Here is a 22,978-nt window from a genome sequence, read left to right as displayed (position 1 = left end):
TTGCATTACTGTCTGTGAGCTCCACTGGTTGCCCAACAACAGTGAAAGCTAAGAAAAGCTAAATGAAGCGTTAAAACATCTTAATCAAGGATAGATTACAGATCCCCTGAGTATTCAAGAATAACAGTATGAAGTTCAGACTGTGATTAATATTAAAGACAATATAATGTCAAGAATGTTCTTTTCAGAGTTCAAGGGCAGAGTATGTAATTGAAACTTATGCCTAGAATTCAATCAAAACTGCAGACATTTGATTGTGATGTTATAGGAAAAATGAGAGCATTCACTTCACAGTCCTTTTGTTAAGCTCCTCCAACACTTTCAGTTACCATTTTTGTAATTTCAGTACTCTAAAAGAGCAGAATTAGGGGAAAACAATCAAATGGAATTGTGTTGACAAAAAACAATGGAAACTTTGACAAACAATGGAAGTTTAGCCCAGCACAATCTACGGAAAATACTTCTTTCTACTAGCTTCCACTCTCTCCTTCTGCTCGTATGCAGTCCCCATAACCACCAGTGTACCAGGATCTTGCAGCAGTGTTAGGAGGGCCACCAAGTCAACAGTCTGTCTACAGAAGAAAATACAAGGACCAGGAACTAAATCCTACCAGCAGCATAGAGTCTGTTAAATAGCAGTCAGTGGTGAATCCACAGTGTTTTTGCCAGCATCACCTGGGAATATTACCAGTGTGATGTTTCAGCACTTTTGAAAGCCTTATGAACTATGCCTAACATTTCTTCTCTAGCTGTGGCAAGAGCAGGAGAAGTGCAGTTGAAAATGATGTGTATGTGGGAGTGGAAGGACATTATCAATTAGGTTTTTCTTATTTTTTTTCCTTTCTATAATCGCTAGGAGAAACACTGACATCAGTAAGGTTCAGTGCAAACATACATCTGTATAAAGCTGAACAAGACCATTCTTTAATATGCATTCTTCCCTCTACAAACATAAAACTGATTGCATAGCACTTACCAAAGGCACAAAGCAGCTGCAGTCAATACGCAACAGTTTTCTTATCAGTACACTGTAGCACGGTTCCTCAGGAGCACAGCTTTCTACAAGAGTAGATAAGAAATTCTGTTGTGATATAGATTGATTCTGTCCAATTGTATTACTCCAGTAGTTTTTAAAGTGAGATAACACAAATAAATAGTAGCAGTAGAAAAAAAAACGTTTGCCCTGTAAAGTGTAATCACAGGTAGAAGATAAACTTGAAAACATTAAACTGCAGGGGTTGTTAATCTCTGCCTTCTTACTCATCTCTGCTATTCTGTTTTAATACTATGTGGAGACCAAACTGAAGTAGTTGTGATGGTTTTGTATACTTATTTTATTATGACTAAAAGTATACTATGTTAAATGCAATTATGGTAAGCCCGCATGCTGAACAGCCCTTAAACACTTTGATGAGCTGTCCACGGTAATTAGTGTAGATGTATCCACTGAAAAAGGATTTTTAGTAAAATACATTGTAGTGGAAGCTTGGCTGATAACTTTTAGGTCCATATCTTTACATAACTTCAAATGGCTTTGAGTATAAAATGTCTGAGCTCAAGTAAACAAAACTGCAACAAATTTCCAGAATTGATGCCCTTAGTAATGATTTTCAAGAATCTGACTTAATGCCTTAAAATTACTTTCAGAGATTTAGTTAGTTCCTTTAAAAACAACAGCAGAAAAACCTGAAACCTCTCGCAAGCCTCAGTTCCTCTAAAATTACAAAATCTCTCCTGTGAGAAAGTTGTTCTTCAGTCAGGGGGCTTTTTATTACATAATATAAACAGCCAGGGGGCTTACAGTAGTCAGATTTACTTTGTCCTGTGATCTTCTGCTCTTTTCATATTTTCATCTGGAAACAGACAGAACTGTGAAGCCTTTTTGTTCATCAGTTGGGGATGAATGTCACCAGTGATATTAGTAAATTGTAGAGGCAAATTTATTATGGCAAGATAGCCTCTAAGCAAAATTGAAGCTTCTTCATCTGTACGTCACATTCATGTGTGATCTTGACTGGATATTCAAAAACCCTTTTCTGTATGCAAAGAAAACAGAGCACTTCATACTGCATTGTGAACTAAATTTTCATTTTTCATAAGCAAGAAGATACTTTTATTTTGAAAAGATTATCTGTATTAGTGGCAGTTTTCAAGAGCAGGAAAAGAGCATAGAAAAAAAGGTTATACATGGAACAAAGAAGACCATGCAGTGGAAGAACTATCAGTGATCTTATATCACTAGCCTACATTGTAATGCCAAAACCAGGTTCAAGATAATAATATGAGCTATAAGTGTACAGAAACATATGGGCTCATATCCTATTGAAAACCATCTGTAATTGATTAGTTTTATTGGCTCATTTATAAGAGGTATTGCTATATTTTGCATTTTAAGAGCCAGAAAGTGACATGTCAGCTGTTTAAAGAGCTGTTCATTTTATATTGGATGTTAACAGTTCTGAAATATTCTGAAACAACTCATCACAAAATTCTGAGAAAATTAAAAGTAAGTCATACTCACAGTGCCATTTCACCATCAGAAGTTATTAAGTGTCAGTAAATTAGGAAGTGCACTCAATGTTGTTTATTTCTATTTCTCATTTTGCAAGTAGATGATATATTCAGAACAGTCACCTCTGCCTGTCCACAAACAAGGATTATCATAGGAATACATACCTGAAAGAACAACTGTCATGCATATTGATCCATTAGCATCTGGGCTTAGACACCGTGCACTTATCTGAACTTCAACACGACACTAGAGAAATACATCAGCTGACTGCTTGCTGAGTGTATTTGCAGCTTTAGTATTTAGTTCATGTTTTTGCTTTTCTGTAATTGTTTGCTATTGTTAACCATCAGTTATGGATCTAGTCTCCCTGCTCCACTCTAAAATTCTGCTTATAGATGATATCATTTAGAATGCCGTCAGTAAGGACAGTGCAAAACTACATAAAATAAATAAGTAGTTATGTGTTAATGCACTAGCAAACCACTGCTATACACAAGACCCAATTAGAAAGAATCACAGAAATGTAGGGGTCAGAAGGGACCTTTAGATGTCATCAAGCCAAAATAAATGTCTGCTTAAGTAACATAGCTTACATAGCATGTGAGCCTACCTTTTCAAATTTCTTTAAATCTGTCAAGAATCAATCAAAAAACAGTCCTTTCTTCTGGATTCTTGTTATCATACAGTTAATTCCCTTCACAAGTGAATGTACGCACAGCAGATCCCAGCAAGAGATCGCCACAAGGTCTCAGAAGAATAAATTATACAAGCCTAGATAATCTTATGGGATCTGTTCATGTCTGGAGAAGCCAGGTGGCAAAATGACTTTTGCTGTTGCCTAAATTGCTACAATTCTGTAGCCTGTTTTCCCTTTTATGTCCTAAATCTGTTGTAAAAGGAGGGAGGTGGTGGTTAGAGACACGACCTAACAATAATTTCCTAGCAAGCTAACTCACCTTGGCATGGGAAGCTGCTGATGTCTGCCTCTCTCTTTTTCTTCCCCCACAACCAACATGCACATTGCTGAAGGAAGGACTGAGACTGCGCTCGCAGAAGCAGGCTGAATAAGAAATAGGAAATCACAGGCCTTAATTAGCATCAGCTTGAAAACATTCATTGTTAGCTTACATTTGTGTGCATGTGAGATTTAGCCAGATCACAGATTTTTTTACCTGCTTTGCAAGGTAAAGGTCAAATAACACTAATATCAGAGAAGGAAGGAGCTAATTGAGATGTTCTATAAATTAAATACAAATTTGATTTTATCTATTATAGAATAAAAAGATTCAGCTGAATGCACAGATTCCTGGCTGGCTTCTAGAAGAGGTAATGAATTCCAAATGAAAAAAAAACATGTTGTGCTTTGCGTTAAAGAAGCCAGTTTGTTTCTAAGCCACAGAGATTTATGCCCATCCTTCATTTTGTGCATGTATCATGCTGACTGGTTGTGCAGATAGATTAACTGTGACAAGCTGTGACATCAGCAAGGGCTGGATGCTGCCTGGTTGCGTAGTTTTGCAATGCATCCTCTCTTCTCTTACTGCTGGGCTGACTTGTTCACTGTACATACAGGGTGAGTGAATTATGCTTAGTACAGACCCATTTCTGTCCTTAAAGAGGCATAGCATGGAATGAAGTCTTTGGCATTCTGCCTCTATGCAGAAGCTGTGCTGTTATCAAGCAAATTTTCAGTCTGTGTTTACACAAATGATACAGCTGGGAAGCAAATGAAAAGAAGTATTAATGCTGACAAATAAAACTGGAAGTTACAAAATATGCTAGTTCTTTAGCATGGGTAAAGTAATATTTGGCCTTACAGCTAGAAAAAAATTTTAAAAATTTAAAAAAATAGCTAAAAATTGTTTAAATTAGGCTTTCTGTTTTGCAATGCCTGTGTGAAAAGCACAGACAGTGCCTTGGTTTGGAACTGCTAGGGAGGAATAATCACTGTGAATCTCCAAAAGGCTGAGTGATCATGGGTTATTTTAGGATGCAAGGATTTCACCAAAAAGAACTGACAACTGTACGCATAATGATTGTAGGAAACAAGATTGAGTGGAGCAAGAACATGGTAGAAGCACCTGTATTGTGAATGAGTACCATACTGCCAGCTTCCTTTGAGTTCAGAAGGGATAATGCTGTTTATTAGCAACCCAGGAGCCTGCTGATTTCATAGTTATTCATTAATGATCTTTGCTTAAACCTGAGGTATCAATTTAGAAGGGTTTTTTTAGTTAATGTTGAAGAAACTTGGAGCAATAACAACTGAGAAGGTGACCTCTGGAAAGGTGAATGCTCTTGAAATATTCTCTGCCCTTCATTCTGAAATGTCATTTCCATACTGCTCACAGTCTCTCAGGACCTGGTTCTAAGGTCAGGAAGTTTTAATCAGCAGAACAAGAATTTAATGCATACAATTGATGGTTTTGGAGCAATTAAGTTTTTTGTAATATTCTGAACTTTAACCTGGCTCTATATGATTCCTCACAGCTGCCAAAAGTCAAGTGAAAAAGAAGGAAGCATGATTCTTTTTTGTTGTAAGAGGAACTTTGACAGCAGAAGTTGGCACCTTGGAAAAGATAAATTTGAGTACATATGCTGTCTAGAGCTCATGACCTTCATTTTGAAGAAGCTGTGTTCATAACTTATGTGACTTACTATCACTTCACAACCTGCTTTCTTGGTTAAAGAAGACAGTTACATCTGAAGATGGTTCCTTCTGGAGAACCTTTTGGCAGCAAGAGGTTGAACTGATGAAGCTTATCAGTGCTTGTGCCTTCATTTTTCCAGTGAACATTTCTGAGAAGAAGTTTCTCTCTTCTCTTGCAAAAAGTAAGACTCAGGGTAGAAGGATGGTTTTTGGTTCATCAAATATATTGTGTGATGCACAGTCTCTTAAAATGGCATCAGGGATGCTAAAAATGCAGTAAGACATTCATTGGGTTACTGTATCTAAGGACGCTCTTTGTAGTAGTCACCTACAACAATTGTTCACTCTTGAGAGGTGATTCTTAATTATGATGCATTCTAAGTCACCAGATCAGCAGTGACTGCCCAGCACTACCAAAAACCACATCCTAGCACTATGGGCCAAAGGAATGTATGCTTGCATGAACCAGTTTACCAGGCCCCATAATGATATTCCAGCATACAGCTAAACATCTCTTGTCAAATTAATGCTGGTATGCAATACAATCATTATCTCAGCTGACATCGTAGCAAGTTGACTAGTATCTCAGGCCCTGCTTTCAGTTATTTGTAAGGAATACAGAAATCTTCCCACAGACCAGAGGCTTTCTTTAGGGGGCTCCCTTGTGGACTGCAGCTTTCAATTCTGGGGCTGGCCAATACCCCACAGAAAAGTTATATTTACTGTTAAAATATCACTTGCAACTCACCTCTGCCAACATCTTATGCCAATTTTCTGTCCCTGTTTTTGTCTGCATCCACCACTAAACCACCAGTCCTTTTCCAACAGAAGATTTCAAAATATGTAAGCAGGCTCTGCTGCCCTGAGGCTAGTGTTATCCACCACAGCTAACCTGCTAGAAGAGAGTAGCAGGCAAGTAACAGACACATCTAGCCCTACTGCTACTGCTGTTCTCAGGCTCTGATGAAAGCAAGTCAAATTATGTTAGCTTTTGATGGTATCTGTATCCACCAGAAATGCTAAGGGAGGCTACACAAGTTGTGTGGAATGTCTAAATGAGAAAGCCACTATTCTAATATATATGTATTTCCTGTTCATATTAATGCTAGTCCAGATAAATCTCTCTTCAGTAGAAGACCTGTGTTGATGGGTACCCCATATGCTCCTTTCACATCCTAATCAAGGCTGTGATGTACTGATGCATGTCTGCCACAATATTTCCTCTTATGAAGAATTTTGTTCATTGAAGTTTGATAAAATTACCTTCACATATTATCAGAGATTCAATACCTGACTGAAGATTACCTAGAAAAGAAACATTGCCTGCCTGTATGGTTTTTTTTTGCTGTCTTTACAGAGAACATATCCATCCAATGTCTGTGTGTACTTTTGCCTTCCAGACTTTACTACCCCTGAAAGGATCAGCTTAGGACACTAGAGAGATAGATGCAACCTACTGAGAACAGGAGGGAAGCTGTAGTCATAGGCCAAGGAACAGAATTGACAGCTGTGCTAACTGGAACAGGTCCGTCTATGAACTAAATTGACTTGCTAAAGCAAGCTCATCCTTTCCTTCATGAAAGAATAAATGAACGGGAAGTAGGCTGAAAGTGGAATGGGTAAGATTCACAACATGAAGGTCTTACAATATATTAATGGAATCAGAGAATCACAGAATATTTGGCTTGGAAGAGAACTGTGTGTGGGGTTGCCACCAACTAGATCAGGCTGCCCAGGGCTCCATCCAGCCTGGCCTTGAATGCTGCTAGTGATGGGACATCCACAATTTCTTTGGGCAATCTGTTCCAGTACCTCATCACCCTCTGAATAAATATTTTCTTCCTAATACCTAATGTTAATTTCTCTTCTTTAAGTTTAAAGCTAGTCCCCTTTGTCCTATTGCTGTTGTCCATATAAAATGTCAGTATCCCTCATGTTATAAGCTCCCTTTAAGTACAGGAAAGCCACAATGAGGTCTTCCTAGAGCCTTCTCCAAGCTGAACAAGTGCACCTCCTTCAACCTCTCTTCATAGGAAAGGTGCTCCAGTCATCTCTTATCATCCTTGTGGCCTCCTCTGAGCCTGCACTGACAACTCCACGTCTTCCTTGTGCTGAGGGTCCCAGGCCTGGATGCAGTACTGCAAGTGAGGCCTCATGAGGTCAGTGCAGAGAAGGACAATCGCCTCCATCTGCTGACCACCTCTCTTTTGATACAGCCCAGGATACCGTTGGCTTTCTGGGCTGCCTATGCAGGCAGTTTGCTTGAGTACAGGTTTTCATCCACCAAGATGTTTTTCACGGAGCTTTTCTGAAGGAGTTATTCCACTCTGTATTCATATCTGGGGTTGCACCAAGATTCAGTGCCTTGCACTTGGCTTTGTTGACAGCGTTATGTATATGTGGACCCACTTTTCAATCTTGTCCAGCTCCCGTTAGATGATATCCTTCTTTCTGTCACATCAACTGCTGAAGTGCATTTGCTTATTGTGACTGAAGAAGAGCAAGTCTCCCTGAAAAAATCAGTTAAGGGACTTCTGAGAGCCAGGCACAAACAGAACAGTGATTGCTGCACCACATCTGACATAACTAACAGTAAACTGAAAGCAGTCTCAGCCTTGCAGGTGTTCAGGTGCAATAAGAAATACATATATTTCTTTCTCCTTGCCCACAAGTGAAGACAGTGGCATCTAGAAACTGTGGCATAAGAGCAGAGAAATCAGACAGGGAGTATGAAAATATAAATAAAAAAGTTTGAAGATCTGTAAGAGTTTGCAAGTTTATTATCAAAGGCAGTGCTGTATCTGCAGGTTTTAGGTCAAGGTGCACAAAAATCTTTTGAATGCTAAGTTGAACAGTTTTAATTTGTCATTAGTGTCCCAAAATTGTATTTACTGTCACATCAAGTAGCAGCCTGACAGTTGAGCCATGCAGAATAATACCATCTTGTGTCACTCATGGCAGCCAGCGTTACTTCCAGACACATTGTGACAAGTAGTGATGCAGCCTAAATTCTACAATTCTGGGTAGTGATTAATGAATATTAATTTAATATCTAAGGGTAAGAACAAAGTCTATGGAAGTGGCAATCATATAACTCAAGTAATGGTTTTATTATTCCATTTGCAAGTATTAAATTATTCTTGTAAAGTGGCATATCAGCCAAAGAAGTGAAACATGCTTCTATACTTAAACACATAGTACAGCATATAATTTACTGCCACCTCTGTTATGGCTTGCATTGGCATTCTATTTTAAATGCTTAACTTAGTGGAGGCAAGAGGAAAAATATATATGTATTGAGAACTTAAGGATACACATATAGGATAAAAGGCTGTGTTTACTTCTGTGTTTTCGCATAGTACTAGGTTGCTTTTAAACTGGAGTTAGAAAAGTATTTGTTCTGCTATTTAAGTGGCATTATTAAGTATTTACAAGACAGCTGAGTTAAACATTTCTCTGCTCACTGAATGTAAGTATGCAAGTCAGCAAATATTTCAATAGAACACAGGGTATAACTGGAAATAGTTAATGGATCTGTGGGAGCAGAACGACAATTTGCAGCAAAATATTTGTCTTTGAACTTTGGAATGGAACTCACTTTTTTTTGTTTGTTTGTTTAAATATCTGTCTAAAAAAAACCAAACCAAAACAAACCAAATCAAAACAAAAAAACTAAAAACCACTCTAGCTCCAGACAACTTTTTCTGTAACTTCAGCAGTTACTTCTGAAATGCTCTATGAGCATATAGTAAATAGTAAATAGTAAAATAAATCTTACTGCCATTTGCTTATTTTATTATTCTTCTACATTATTTGACTTTGACAGGAATGGCAAACCTGTCAGTAGTTGCAGACATAACAATGTCTGTCATAGTAACAGGACGTATCTTGAAAGAGAAAAGCAAGCCTCAGGTCTTTTGTAAGAGTGCGACCTTCTGGGACTACAGTGTGTGCTTGGTTGAATCATAAAGTTGGTATGGTAAATATGGCTTGGATTATGGTTTGTTTGTTTGTTTATTTGTTTGTTTTTGCCTGATCTGTTTTGCTCTGCAGGTGATACTCCCCTACAATTCTCTGATTCTGTGATCTCTGATTCTGTTCAGTGATTCATCCACTTCAAGTCATACTTCTTTATTCAGCAGGCAATTCTGTGACCCCCTTATTTCTCTGAGAATTTCAGGATTACTATTACAGGTTCTTCACTGAAGTCTTCCCTTGGCAAAAGAGGTCAGAAGAGCCCTCAACCTAACAGGCTTGGAGTCCTTCTCTTCTGTTAATGCCATAGAAATAAATGAATTGTGAATCTCAACAAAGAACCCAACAATGATTTAATAGTTCTTCCATTGACTGTCCTACTCCCACTTTTTACCCTTTGTGCCCAGCATTCCTTGCTAGCTTTAGTCTGTTACAGACCCTGTAGCCAATTGTCTCTCCCGCTCTGTCTTAGGGCATTGTATCTGCAGTTCCTTTGTACCACCAAAGCAGAGACAGAGCAGATGAGACAGTAGAGTCAGAGCTCAGGCTGCACAGTTTTTCAGGCAAGACTGGAGAAATCATCTCTGACATGGTGCTGGCAAGACCCTGATCAGCCATTTACTTAAGTAAGATTGGACATAAAGGGTGCTTACAAAACCTTTGGTCAGTGCATATTGAGGGCAGAATTTGCACACCAGTCTGTGAATTATGCTAAACAGCAGTAAATTATATTACCAGAATATTTTCAACAAAAGTTAATTTTAATTCCTGGGTGGCATAAGAATTCTGCCCTGTCAGATTTCAATTAAATCAGGCTGCAGGATCAGAAGTTATGGGAAACTGTACACGACCCATGTAGCACAATATATTTATTTTCATTGGATGCCATGTAAGAAATGCCTTTCAGGAATTTAAGGCATTATCTTCAAGTGTATCATAAATAAATTGTAAATTGAAATTCCCAGCCCTTGGGTGAAAGAATTCCACTGATCCCATGCAGTTCCACTCCCAGATCATGTACACATGAATTGTGTACTCCTGCAAGCATTGCTAACAGAAAAGGAAGCATATTGTGGGCTTTTCCTAAGTGTTTGAACATACATTTAAATGTGGCTAACATAATTCCACTTCTAAGTACAGATGCAAATTGGAAATTCAAATAATTGCAGACTGAGATCTAAGAAGTGCAGAAGAAATAGGAAGCGAATGCTAACAGGAAAAATTGCAGGCATTGCGCATGTAAGTAAGCTGTTCTTTGAAAGGCATGGAGCTATTTCTCAGCTGGGCTTAAACCTGTAGAAGCACTATTGGTATAGCTATATTACATATTGGAAAGTAAGGAGCATTAGCAATATGAGACAGGGTAGAAAACAGCTAACCGATGAGAAGGAAATAAAAAAGAAACTGAGAAATCAGGATAGCCAAAAGCAGTCTAGGTAAATTCCACTTTTGCAAAAAGTCAGAAAAACAAACACTAAGCACTCAAAACCTTACAAGCATCCTCATTATATTGCTTTTGTCGCAGCTGCAGCAGTAGGAAAAGGGCATGTGTTGGGCAAGAAAAATGGCTTGCTTGTGCTGAACACCCTTCAGAGGACGGAAATTGGTGTACAGTTCCATGAACCCTATTTACATGTAAATTTTGAGAGCCAAAAGAAAGCAGGCATCTGACATATCTGCAACCAAGTACTACAGAATTTACATTTAACTTTTATTGATCAATTTTATTTTTTTCAGAATGATAAATGAGAAACTTTATTATAATTTTACTGCCTTGGATAACCTTATGGATCGTCTGTGGGAAAATAAGCTTATTCCAGGTAAGTGCAGCTCCCTACCTCTAGAACTTGCTGTGTCTGCTACTTTATCCACATTGTGCAATCATGACATAGAACTATTCTTAGTGAACCTCTTATTCTGATTAAAATTCATTTTTTTACCACTTGGATTTACCTGAAAACAGTCTGAGAAAAAAAAACATTATTAGGGCAACAAAGACAAATGCATTTACCTAGTTTTCAATGATAGTCTGAGATGTACTGATTGGGAAATTACATCTCTTGAAGAAGAGAAAGTTTTTTACCAATCAGCATGCACCTAAAGAGGCCAGAGAAGCAGGTTCTCAAGATAGAGCATCCCCTGAATTTCTGCAGATATCCACTGTGTAAAATTCTTCCTCTGAACTGGATTTATGATGGTAATTGTTTTCTGTCAGTTACTACTGTCATCAGCAAATAACAAACGTGATCAACCTCAAATCTGAAATATTCCCACTGGGGACATGTAGAAACAGGAAAGAAAATCAGCTTATTGATGTTTCTTCATTATCTTTGCTTCTTCAGTTCTTCTTAAAGTTTGCTTCAGATAATGCAACAACCCTTTCACTAATCAAAAGGGGATAGTATTACAAAACAAACAAACAGAAAATCCCACAACTCGTATTTTGTGTCTATTTTAGGATTTGAATTGATGGGGAATCCATCAGGATATTTTTTAAATTTTGAAGATAAAGAGCAAGTAGTAAGATGGAGAAACTTAGTTACACTTCTGGCCAGCAGATATATAGGTAAGTTCCAAACAAAGGGAACAGCCCTATTACTTATTTTACTCTAATCCTTTTTAACTACCTCAGAATGTTCTGTGGCTTGTTGCAGTTTCTTAACACTAGATTTCAGCAGAGAACACGAAATTACGTATACCAAAATAGCAAATGGGACAGTAGCCCTAATAGCCCCATTTAGGTGCTCCAGAGCCAAGAGCCTGAATATACAGCGTATGGTCTGGGTAGCCCATTTGACCTGCATGCAAGGACTGAATTTTAACTTAGATTGCTTGTGCTAGGACTTGATAGCCTGAATATGTCCCACATGCAGCTTCAGGTATTTCAACAAAGCAAAAGCTTTAGCCTAGGCCTCCTGCAGGCTTTGTGCCCTGACAACAAAGCTATTACTCACATCACCTCACTCTGCACTTTTGTGCTGATAGCCCTTTCATCTTTCCAATATTGCTATAACCAGGATGAAAGATAATCTTGAAATTAGCAAAATTGTATTTTTCTGACTATTAAAAAGAGATAATTTACATCCTGTTGTAGCTCGGGGTGCATACCTTCACATGCAGCACATGACTAGCTGATATAATTGTCTGTAACATGCCCTCGCTGATAAATTAAGCCTTTTGTGCAGGTAGATACGGATTGGAGCATGTTGCTAAATGGAATTTTGAAACTTGGAATGAACCAGATCACCATGACTTTGACAATGTCTCTATGACAGTGAAAGGTAATCATATTTTTGAACACTTACTAGTGTAGTAGAATCAGAAGGGTGTGTGTGTTGAGTGGGGAACAGTGAGAAAGGAGAAATACTGTCAAATAAAGTAGATTTGAGAGATGAGAATGAAAAGTGTATCTAATCTTTTATACTATGGCTATTTTACTGACTACATTACTCTGTCCCCTTCTTGATTATCAGTATAAATGCTAGGATAGCACAACAGGGAAAACAGAACACAAGTTACACTCTTAAGATGACTATTTGGTTATAAAATAAGTTTACTAGGGGTAACTAGGGTGCAGTAAGAGGAAAAAAATTCATTACAAGATATTTGCTTTATGAACTTGACCTCACAAGACCTTTGGAAGAACCTTGTGAATGCAGTCAAGGCATTCATATCCTTTTGTTTTGCAGTCCAAATAAATGCAGTAATAGAAAGAGTTATCTGTAGCTTTAGATCAAAATTCTATTTTGAGTTATCACTGTTGCTATCTGCATCTGCTTGGTCTTCAGGGTTTCTCAACTATTACGATGCTTGCTCAGAAGGATTAAGAGCAGCCAGTACTCTACTAAAATTTGGAGGACCTGGGGATTCCTTCCATCCCTTTCCCAAGTCACCCATATGCTGGAGTATTCTGTGTCATTGCTACAATGGAACAAACTTTTTCACAGGCGAGACTGGTGTAAGGTTGGACTACATCTCTCTTCATAAGAAGGTTGGTCCAAGACTTCAATTTAAAGCTATTTTTAAGCAGTTCAGTCTAAGTTACATTTTATTCTGTTTATTTCCTTGTGAATGTGCAGCCTATGGCAGGAAACACAACTGCCTGTTCAAAAGAAACTTGAAAGAAAAATATATATCCAGGAATATAATTTCAAAACATGCTGTTGTGTCTCTGTGGTTACTACTCTTTGATCACTTTTATAAGCAGACATGAAATTTTGTTGCAGGGAGGTGGGCATTCTCTCTACATCTTGCAACAAGAAGTGGAAGCAGTTGAACAAATTCAGATGTTGTTTCCAGATTTTGCTTCCATTCCCATATACAATGATGAAGCAGATCCAATGGTTGGATGGTCTGTTCCACAACTGTGGCGAGCTGATGTAACATATGCAGCTATGGTTGTAAAGGTAACTCAGTTCATTAACAGTCTTGTCATAGTAGAGTCTCTTGAAGCATTAATGCAATTGTAAAAGTAGACCATTTTGCAAAAGTAGTCAATTCTCAGTTTTTATTATTCTGACAATTTAATAACAGATACAAGAAAATACAAATATAGCTGGTGTCTCCATGAATTGTTTGTTCACAGTAGCTTCATTTAATTTATATTAAATTTCTTCATCGTCCCTTAAAAAAAACAAACAAAAAAACTGTTAGCTAGCCTTCCATGTGTTGGAGAATGTGCTGGATATTGTTAGATTCACCTATAAGACTACCCATTCTTTCTGTTGTTGCCACTTTCCTTCTGTGGTACGTTATTTTCCAGCCTTGACACATGTTAATCTTGTTAAGTGAAAACAAGTACAAATAAGACATAAACTGATCTCTAAGCACAGACTTTTTCTTTGGCTTTGGGTAATGACTTCATACATACGGTCTTATTAAATATTGCTAGTCATTACTGCTTATGCTGAAAAAGCAGAAGTAGCAGAGAGAATGCTCAACATTCCTGCCTTTGCAGGGTCTGTTTTCTGTACCCAGAGCAAGCTCAACTTTTCCCTCTACATAGCAATATGTCCAACTGAATTTTTTTTTTCTGAGCCACTACCTCCTTCAACATCTGGAGCATACTCAACTGCACAAAGCAGAAAGTTGCAAATGTAGCATGTGTTTCACCCAGAAACAGAACATCTTTTCACCTGCACCTCTGGGACAAGGGCTTCTACCTCCTTCAGACTGCATGCAGAAGGAGACTTCTCCAAAGCAGGAATGTTTACATAGGTGTTATAAAGGGATAGAAGAGACAAATCCAACAGAAAATTAATTCTTCAGAAACATATTAATAATTTATGCAGACTACTAGTAGTGCTCATTTCAGTCTTCTATTTGACTGAATTGTGTAAATATTTTGAATTTTTCGGTGTTCACCTAAAATTCACCTAAAAATACTTTCTTCATGAGCTGTGATGAATAGTTTAATTTTTCATACTTTTCTAAGTGACAGTGACATGTCTTCCCAGTATGCTGTGGAGTTTTAAAATAAAGCAAATAAAGATATAATGTATTTGTTGGCTTTTTTTTCATCTTGTCTGTTGTTTTGCAGATAATCATCCAACATCAAAACTTGCTTATTTCCAAAGCCAACAACACCATCAACTATACACTTTTGAGTAATGATAATGCCTTCTTGAGCTACTACCCACACTACTTCACACAGCGGACTCTGACAGCACGTTTTCAGATGAACAATACAAATCCACCTCATGTCCAGATGGTGCGGAAGCCAGTGCTAACTGTCATGGGCTTGCTGGCACTGCTAGGTACAGTGATCACTTATTAGAAAGTACATTAGTAACCTCATCAACATAGATACGTCATGCATGAGAGAAGTCATTTCAGCCATCTCACCCCAGATAAAAAGCTGGTTTTTTACTCATCAGCTGTGATTGTTAAATAAAATCAACTCTCATTTTCTCTAAGATCAGGATATCTTCCTGACAGACTGTTATCTCTTCGATTTAATCTACTGCTTTGTTTATAGATTCTCCAAGCCAAACACTTATTTTTAGTGGACTGGTACTTCCCTTGTGTGCTATTGTTTCAGGCTGCAAATGACTTGAACAAATCTTCCCAGCTGTAAGACTCATTCAGCCTACTAAGAGGAAATGCTTAGACATCATTAGTTGAATTGCTAAGCATAGGATCTGATGTAGTATGTGCATGCTTTTCAGTGGTTAAAACCACATATAAGTATGACTGATACTACACCTGGTAAACTAAGCTAGAACATAGCTCAACCTTTAGATCCCTGTGTTTTGACTAGCATGCTTACAGAGTTGTCGCATTTTTCAAAGGAGAAAAGCAGATTTTTGCAGAAGTGAACAGCACTGAAGGTGAAAACACTGCAAACAGTACTATTGGTGTCCTGGCATCTGTACACACCCCAAGTGAGCTGCAGCCCTCAGACAGCTGGCAAGCTACTCTGTTGATGTATTCAAGTGAGGATAACAGGACTTCATCCAATATCAGCACCATCATAGTCAACGCCACCCACTTCCCCAAACTTAGAGGTAAACAGATATCATGTAGGCAATTCTCAAAATTGATTGTGAGGACAGCACATGTGCTGAAACATTTCTGCTGAGTTACTTTTCCTTCCTGGTGAGAGTGAGTCTCATTTGCTAACTCCCTTACTCATCTTTTGGGCACTCCCAGATTTTCTGAGATACAATGATGCTCTTTGAGGAAAACATATTTGTACTTTGTTCCTGCCTTTAATAGCAGTTCAAAAGCTAGCTTTTCAGAAAGCTGTTCATCTTGGTGTCCTTAGCTGGATGATACAAGGCAACAAATTTTTTTATCATCACTTAACACGACCACATGATTACACAATTGACGCAGTCGTCCAGCAAATGCATGTAGGACCTCTGAAAAAAAATAAATAAATAAATAAAAATAAAAATAAAAAGTGGGTTTCAATTCTGGATATGGAATTTAGCAGATTTATGTTACAGAGCCTCATAAGAGTGCTAGCCCTATTTTTATGACTTTGCAGTGGAGGCCAGCCTCTAAAGTGCTGAAATCGCTTTAGAGAAAGTAGAATTCAACACCTTCTGCTAAATTTATTCATGGTGGTATTTAAATCCAAATGAAGCATTTACTGACTTTCATTTGTGTTTTCAAGAGCCAGTGTATGTGATGTATTACCTGGACAACAAACAAACCAATCCCTACCTGAAGTGGAAAAAACTAGGAAGCCCTGATTTTCCTTCCCCAAAACAGTTCCAGCAAATAAGGGATGCTGAGGTATGACCATGTCTTTGCTTGAAGCATTATGTGAGGTAAGTGCCTATAAGCTGGTTAATTACTGCTAAAGAGGCAAGACACCAGCTAAGGTAGTAAAAGTTTCCATTTCCTATGCAAGTGACGTTCAACCAAGCAGAGAAATGCTACTCACAGATAACTGATAGTTTTTACAGGAGACTAGATGTACATTTCCAGTTTCTTTGCTAGTGGCCTGTCAGGGTTTTATGATTTTTGTTAATGGTATTCCATGTCATAACATTACGCAGTCCGTTGGGAGTTAAAGAGTTAATGCTCCAGCTCTCTGGATCATCAGTAGTTCTGGGTATACCTGCCTCAGAAGAAAATAACTATGTACCCCAGAGGACTTTGCATTGCTTTGCGTTTTTCCATTTACCACCCAGAGGGAAAAGTAAAAACTATTCAGATGTCACAAGACACAGGCTCTGCCCTTTTAGATCGACCCAGCAGTGGGTGCTTGCTGCCAACTCACCTTCAGCATTAGCGTAAGGCCTTTGGTTTTCAGACACTCTCTCTCATTTAAATTTATTAGCTTCAATTCTAATTATATTGTATTATATTGTGTTATTTTGCATTCCAAAATTTTATTTAGTAAATTAGCCTTCCTCCTCAGATTGTTGCTGCTGTTTTGTTTTTAGGCCCACCTCTCTTTTCCTTTTTTCCTTTTCCCTCTTCCCCTTTCCTGGGGTGTGGGTCCCCCTACCCCAGTTATCACGGAACCACACTGAACCAGCCTGTAAACATTTGACAGGTCTTGAGTAAGTTGCATGGCCCTGCATGCATTACAGAAGGGCCACATTACTTCAGCAGACAGTTGTAAATACTCTCAGTAACAAAAAACAGCTCCCTTAGGTGTAAATTCAGAAGACACTTAGTGCTCCTCCTTGCATCTCTTAGGGGCTCTCAGGAAAGCCTGCAGTTTCTTCTCATTTTCACTAATTCTGATTTCACCCCATATGGGACTGAGGAATGTTATAACATATCACCTCGTCCTAACAAAAACCATGCCCAGATTGCTTACTGTATGTGAGAATATATAAGCAGTCTGTCATTTTAGCCTCTCTCGTATCATTCAGCCCTGTGGGTTAAAGTAAGGGAGATCACTTTTACCACTTCTGTGCTCAGAGACAGTAATTGCCTTCTGACCTTGGTATACAGTTCGTGTCTTCCCTTCCTAGTCACTATGCTGCTCAAGTCTTTGGGACCCTATAGGAGTAATAAAGTTTACCTTCAGCAAGAAAGCAGAAAGATTTTAGATCCTCTTGGCCATCTTGTGATACCTAATCCTCAGTGAGCAAGCTGTGTGACTGTTGCAACTAGCAAGCACTTCCACTGCACACTGGGGATCCATAGCAGAGAGGTGGAGGGGTGGGGAGTGCAATTTGTAAAGACCTGAGAGATTACTAAAACTTAAGAGTGTCCGAAAAACATTGTGGTCTAAGTTGTTGAATGGAACAAACTCTATGTGTTTTGTGAAGATCTGGAAAACAGGCAAGACAGAAAATAGCCTGTGACACTGAAGAATGTTGATGGTTATAAGCCGCATCAGCACATCGTTACAATTCTACTTGAAATTTATGACTCCAAAGTAAATAAGCAGTCACTTTACACAGATGTAAAAGTTAGATATTATGTTCTGTAATGTTAGTGAAAGGTTATTCACAGGGCATATCTTTGGCTTCACAGGACCCCGTGGTAACAGGCCCCTTCCCTTTTCCTGAAAGTGGCACTCTGACACTGAAGCAAGACTTCCCTATTCCATCAGTCTTTTTGATCCACATCTGTTCAAGACCAAGTTCGGTTCCTGATCAAGTATGTGTTGTATTCTGTCATCACACACAAAATTAAAAACTGATTCCTTATTAAAATCTCAGCTGGATTCTAGCGTGGATCCAGGAGAGCTGGACTAGCGTTTGGGACCATTATATATTAGAAGTACTGTGATGCACTTAGTAAATAAACAGTTATTCTTTCCTTTGATAAACACACTGTCTAAGGCATAATTCAAGATAAAGCATTTCCACAGAAGTGGTAGGAGACATCACTAAGATAAATGTGAGTTTATCAAATGCTGGGATAATACAATGTAGTAATGCACTTTCTTTTTCAAAGTGATATAATATGTTAGCAGGCTTGACAAAGCTCCCCAGTTAATAATTTATAGTTAAAAATAAACTGAAATAATGTCTGTCTCAGATTAGGTATCTCCTACTTGTTCAATCTCAAATGATAAAAACATTCATAGTCATGCCCAGAGCTACTGAAACTGTTATGCAAGGTGTAGAGGTTAGAGATCTCTACACTACAAAGCCAAAGAGCCAGGAATTTTTTTTTTCCCTCAGTCTCAGTGGTAAGAATCAAACTCAGTAAGGTAGGATGAGCACAGAACATCTGAACTAAGTAATTGGTTTGTGCAGCTTGCTTACATGAACATTTGTCTTTGGACAGGTGACTGGTGTTCGTTTCATCCCTCTGACAAAGGGGCAAGTTGTTGTGTTGTGGGACGATGGCTGTGTAAATTCAAAGTAAGTGACTTTTAAGATAGATACAACTAACACTTTAAGTGCTAAGTAGCCACCAGTTCTGCTCCTCAGAGATACAACAGTGCATTTCCCTGACAAAATGAAGTGTAGGACTCCCGTGTAGTATTTACAGGGAAAATTTTGACTAATGTTCTGTCTATACAGAAAAATCTGTATACAGATCTCTATCTGTATCTCTATACAGAAAAATCTGCTGCTCATGAGTAGCCAGTGACATTTTTCAGAGACATTCCTTCAGCATAGCAGACAGGATAAAAACATGATAAAAGTCGTTAAGCTAGCAGGAAGTGCCTAGGTGGAATCATCCATAACGGGTATAGGCTGGAATAGAAAACCTCCCATTTCTTATTCCAGCAAGCTGTACTAGAGTAGCAACTCTCTGTAGCAGAACTATTAGAGGTGGTCCAAGATACATCAGTTTTCCTCAGGAAGCACTGACTTAGCCACTCCATATGTTTCAGTTTTCTCTGTGATTGAGATTTGATAATTTATTGTATTCTAAGTTATGTTTACTGTCTTGTCTGGTTCTCTTTTCTAGATGTATAAAGACATTTGAAGTTGAGTTCTCACCAAATGGAAAAGTCTTCAAGCGGATTAATACCAAAGACACAATATTCACTCTATATGTCTACAGTCGAGGTAAAGTCAAAATATACATATAATGTTATCTATCACGTTAATAGCTTCACTCATAAATGTCTGAAAATTAAACGAAAAAGTAACAAAAATGTGTAATTTGCTAGTGTACATGTTCCATCACAAATAAGCATATCCTTTTCAGGACTACATTCTTTATAAAAGCCTTGTTATCAAAACAGGCATTTACTGAAAAAAAAACAAGAGTTATGAGGACATTACTAAGAACATTGCCATGACTAAATTCTCTGTTACATAAACCAAAGTCACCCAGACAAAGACTCACTGGAAATAAGAGCAGCTCCTTTGTCTCTGTTCTTAGCTGGTGTAGACGCATATAAAAATGAGAACAAAGAAAACTTGCTCCACATGACCAGAGTTTGGCATTGTGCTGATTGTGTTGGTAGTTACAAAGCAAGGAAAGTCTGAGGTCTGGGTTCAATCCCTCTCACCTTGAATCAGCTTAAGTGTGTGGCATATACAGCCTGTACAGTCCTCTTGTCATAGGATGATAGGAGCCAGCGGCTTTGGTAACATTTGTCTGCCCAAGGACTTCACTTCAACACACAAAAATAAGTGTGAGTTTATATCTAGCTTTTGTGGAAGGGTTGATTGTCATATGTTTATCATGTTCTGAGCTGTAACATAGGAAGCTTGCACTTCTTTTCTGGTCATCTGCGTACCCTTTTATGGTTTGACAAGCTATTGAGGTTCCCCACTTTTTAAGAACTAAAGAGGTCCTTCTGTCAGAGACAGTTTGTTCTAACTGTCTGAATACCTTACCAATCTGAGATGCAACTCTTTGTTCTTTCCTAGAGCTTTCTTTTCAGATATAACCGCCTAAGGTTTAAATGTTTCACATTAGAAAGAAATGAAGTTCGTCTTTGTCAATAGATATCTTGCCTCAAAGCAATACTAATTAACTGCAAGTCAGAGAAGTTTTGCCAGAAACAAAAGCTCATTTTAGCCTGAGAAAGACTTAGCATCAACAGTGGGCACACAATAACGTTCAGCGCCATGACATATTATTGCAACAGGAAGGCTGCACAGGTAACACAGAATTGTAAATCATGGCTAAGGTAAATCTCAGAGTTTAAAATTAGTCATCATCTAGTGCTGTTCACCTGGGGGAACCTACCATATTTACTTGTTTGTTAGAAAAAAAGATTTCTTGAAAAAAATGCCACATCTTTGCAGCTTTTATTGCTTGATACTTATTCCTTATTCATTATTTTCACCCCCTTTTTTATTAAGGAAAAGAAAAATTAAAATATTGAAGCTCGAAGTCAAGGAAATAGGTTAGAAAAAATGTTTATATTGTTTGTGAAGTTGAAGTCTTTACTAGCAAAGACTGTCTTCTTTAAGCTAGATAGAGAATGAAAGTCATCAGAGCTGCAGAACAGCAACTCACGTACCTTTGGAGAAAGCCGTCCCACTACTGGAGTTGAGCAGAGGGTTTTCAGTCAGCTTGCATAATCTTTGTTCTCCTTTGTTGATCTTGTCTGCATAAAACCTGTCCCAAGCACACAGCAATAGGCAGAATTCAAGTCAGACAAAAGGAAAATTTCTAGAGACATCTTAGCCTTCTTCTGGAAGGATTGCTGGGAAGGCAGTCCTGTAACTCTACTCACAAATCCTAATATTAAGAGATGAAGTACTTGATGCTAATGAAAATAAGTGCTAGCATTTGGTCCTGAGGATCTGATACACCTTTTTAGTTAAGCAGGTACAGGCACACTTACGTTGTGTGCACAACAGGATTAACTGCTGCCCTAGTCCGTTCTGCAAAGCTACATATTATTGGAGTATTGGCTTCTCCACATCCTCCAAACACCACAGATGTCAGTCTTTCACACTGACCATTTCTAACCTTTTCTTTTGCAGGAAGCTCAGTCTCTGGCTTTTACAGAGTGCATGCCATTGACTACTGGGGAAAGGCAGGCCCGCCCTCTGTTCCTGTGGAGTATGTTGAAGCTCTGAAGTGACTCTGAAGAGTGGTGCCTGGTTTGTTGACTGAGTGGAGTATGTTTCCTGCAGATGACAACTCCCCAGAAATGCAAACTCCTCCCAGGCTAAGGACGGAGTATAGAAAGGACTTGATGAAGCAAGTTAGGAAAGCAAGTTAGAAGCAACTGCCCCTATTAACTCTTCTGAGCTCAAAGACAGAGTTAGCAAACAACCACTGCTGACATCAATTATAGGACTGGCATTCAGTTTGGTAACTAGAAATTACTGTTCTCTATTTTACACCAGTCTAATACTAAGAGCAGACAAGTATTTCTGAAGGCCTGAAACTGCAACAGAAGCAATGCCATCACTTTGCTTTATGAGTGAGGATGGCAGTAATGGCACAAGGAGGACCTGTTTGAGAGTGAACTGCCTGTTTCAGCTGCTTGGCTATCTTGACATACAGAGCGATGGAAGAGCTCACAAAAGTCAGACTTTCACATGCAGATCATGAGGTGGAGGGTCCTTTTTTCCCACCAGTACATCATACATGCTTCTTAGGGTTATTTCAGAGCACTTCTGTTTTAAGATGTATGAGGTTCTTCTCCTCCCAGGAGGGAGTTCCTACCCATTGTGCTTGCTGCTCCTTGCCTTTTCCTAAGTCACCATCTTGCCTTTTGGAGGCCTTTGTGTTAGTACAGAACCATCAGTTACTGCCTTTTTTAGATTGAAGACTCTAGCCTCAAAAGTTTCTCTTCCTCTCTATTCTGCTCTTACCTAGTCTCTATTTCAGGTAAAATCTCTACCCAACATAATTCCCTTCTAGAGTTTCATGCTTAGATTGTAAAGGAGCTGAGGCTTGGGTTTGGATTTCCAGAAATGTTAAAAATGCTGGTTAAAGTCTATGGTGTTTAAGCATAACACACAATTGCATTTAACAGAGGGCTGCAACTGACAACCAGCTAGGAAGATACCAAGAACAGTTTGAGTTTCCATATTTCACAAACCAAATGCTCAAGTGTGTTATTGCTCTAGATAATGAGCTACAAAACACCTCTGGCTGTCCTTGCAAATGCTAAACACTTTATGCAACAACAAAGTTCCTTGAAATTGCAGGGATGTTTTTTTACTCACCACTCTTCACAACCAGCACAGTTTGAACTGTGCCTTTAAAATGCTTGAAGAAGGAAGGATAATGCCAGTGAAAACAGCTGGAGTGTTTTCTGTAAGAGGAGCAGCTTTGTCACGCAAACATCTCCCCCACTGCTTCTTTGCTGACATGGACACCTCACCAGCCTAACAACAAAGCTTTCATTTCTGATGAAACACAGACCAAAAAAAAAAAAAAAAAAAAAAAAAAAAGCAAGTTTGTACAGTAGGAGATAGCCAAACTGTATAAAATGGCCTTACATTTACAACGTATACAAAACGTCAATATATATCCGATGACACTTT

General features: G+C 38.4%; 1 protein-coding gene and 1 long non-coding RNA gene across 2 annotated transcripts in view; one reads left to right on the top strand and one right to left on the bottom strand.

Annotated features, from left to right (window-relative positions):
• Positions 1-22,124, top strand: part of IDUA (alpha-L-iduronidase) — a 46,174-nt gene extending 24,050 nt beyond the window's left edge. Inside the window, exons 3-14 of the mRNA XM_065740725.1 lie at positions 10,875-10,957; positions 11,596-11,703; positions 12,323-12,418; positions 12,926-13,128; positions 13,364-13,543; positions 14,677-14,893; positions 15,428-15,643; positions 16,258-16,379; positions 18,084-18,209; positions 18,846-18,922; positions 19,479-19,579; positions 21,461-22,124. Of these exons, the coding sequence (XP_065596797.1) occupies positions 10,875-10,957; positions 11,596-11,703; positions 12,323-12,418; positions 12,926-13,128; positions 13,364-13,543; positions 14,677-14,893; positions 15,428-15,643; positions 16,258-16,379; positions 18,084-18,209; positions 18,846-18,922; positions 19,479-19,579; positions 21,461-21,561 (1,630 nt within the window). The 3' untranslated portion in view covers positions 21,562-22,124. The remainder of the gene's footprint in view (positions 1-10,874; positions 10,958-11,595; positions 11,704-12,322; positions 12,419-12,925; positions 13,129-13,363; positions 13,544-14,676; positions 14,894-15,427; positions 15,644-16,257; positions 16,380-18,083; positions 18,210-18,845; positions 18,923-19,478; positions 19,580-21,460) is intronic.
• Positions 494-3,526, bottom strand: LOC136051336 (uncharacterized). The gene is made up of 3 exons (XR_010622462.1): positions 3,469-3,526; positions 727-1,059; positions 494-568 (listed from the first exon to the last, which is right to left on the bottom strand). It is a non-coding gene; the product is annotated as an uncharacterized LOC136051336 (long non-coding RNA).
• Positions 22,125-22,978: the final 854 nt, after the last annotated feature.

This window comes from Cyrtonyx montezumae, unplaced genomic scaffold (assembly GCF_038088225.1).
Source record: "Cyrtonyx montezumae isolate F1298 unplaced genomic scaffold, pur_monq_1.0 scaffold_29, whole genome shotgun sequence".
Taxonomy (NCBI): Eukaryota; Metazoa; Chordata; class Aves; order Galliformes; family Odontophoridae; genus Cyrtonyx; species Cyrtonyx montezumae.
This window is presented reverse-complemented; position numbering and strand designations above follow the sequence as displayed.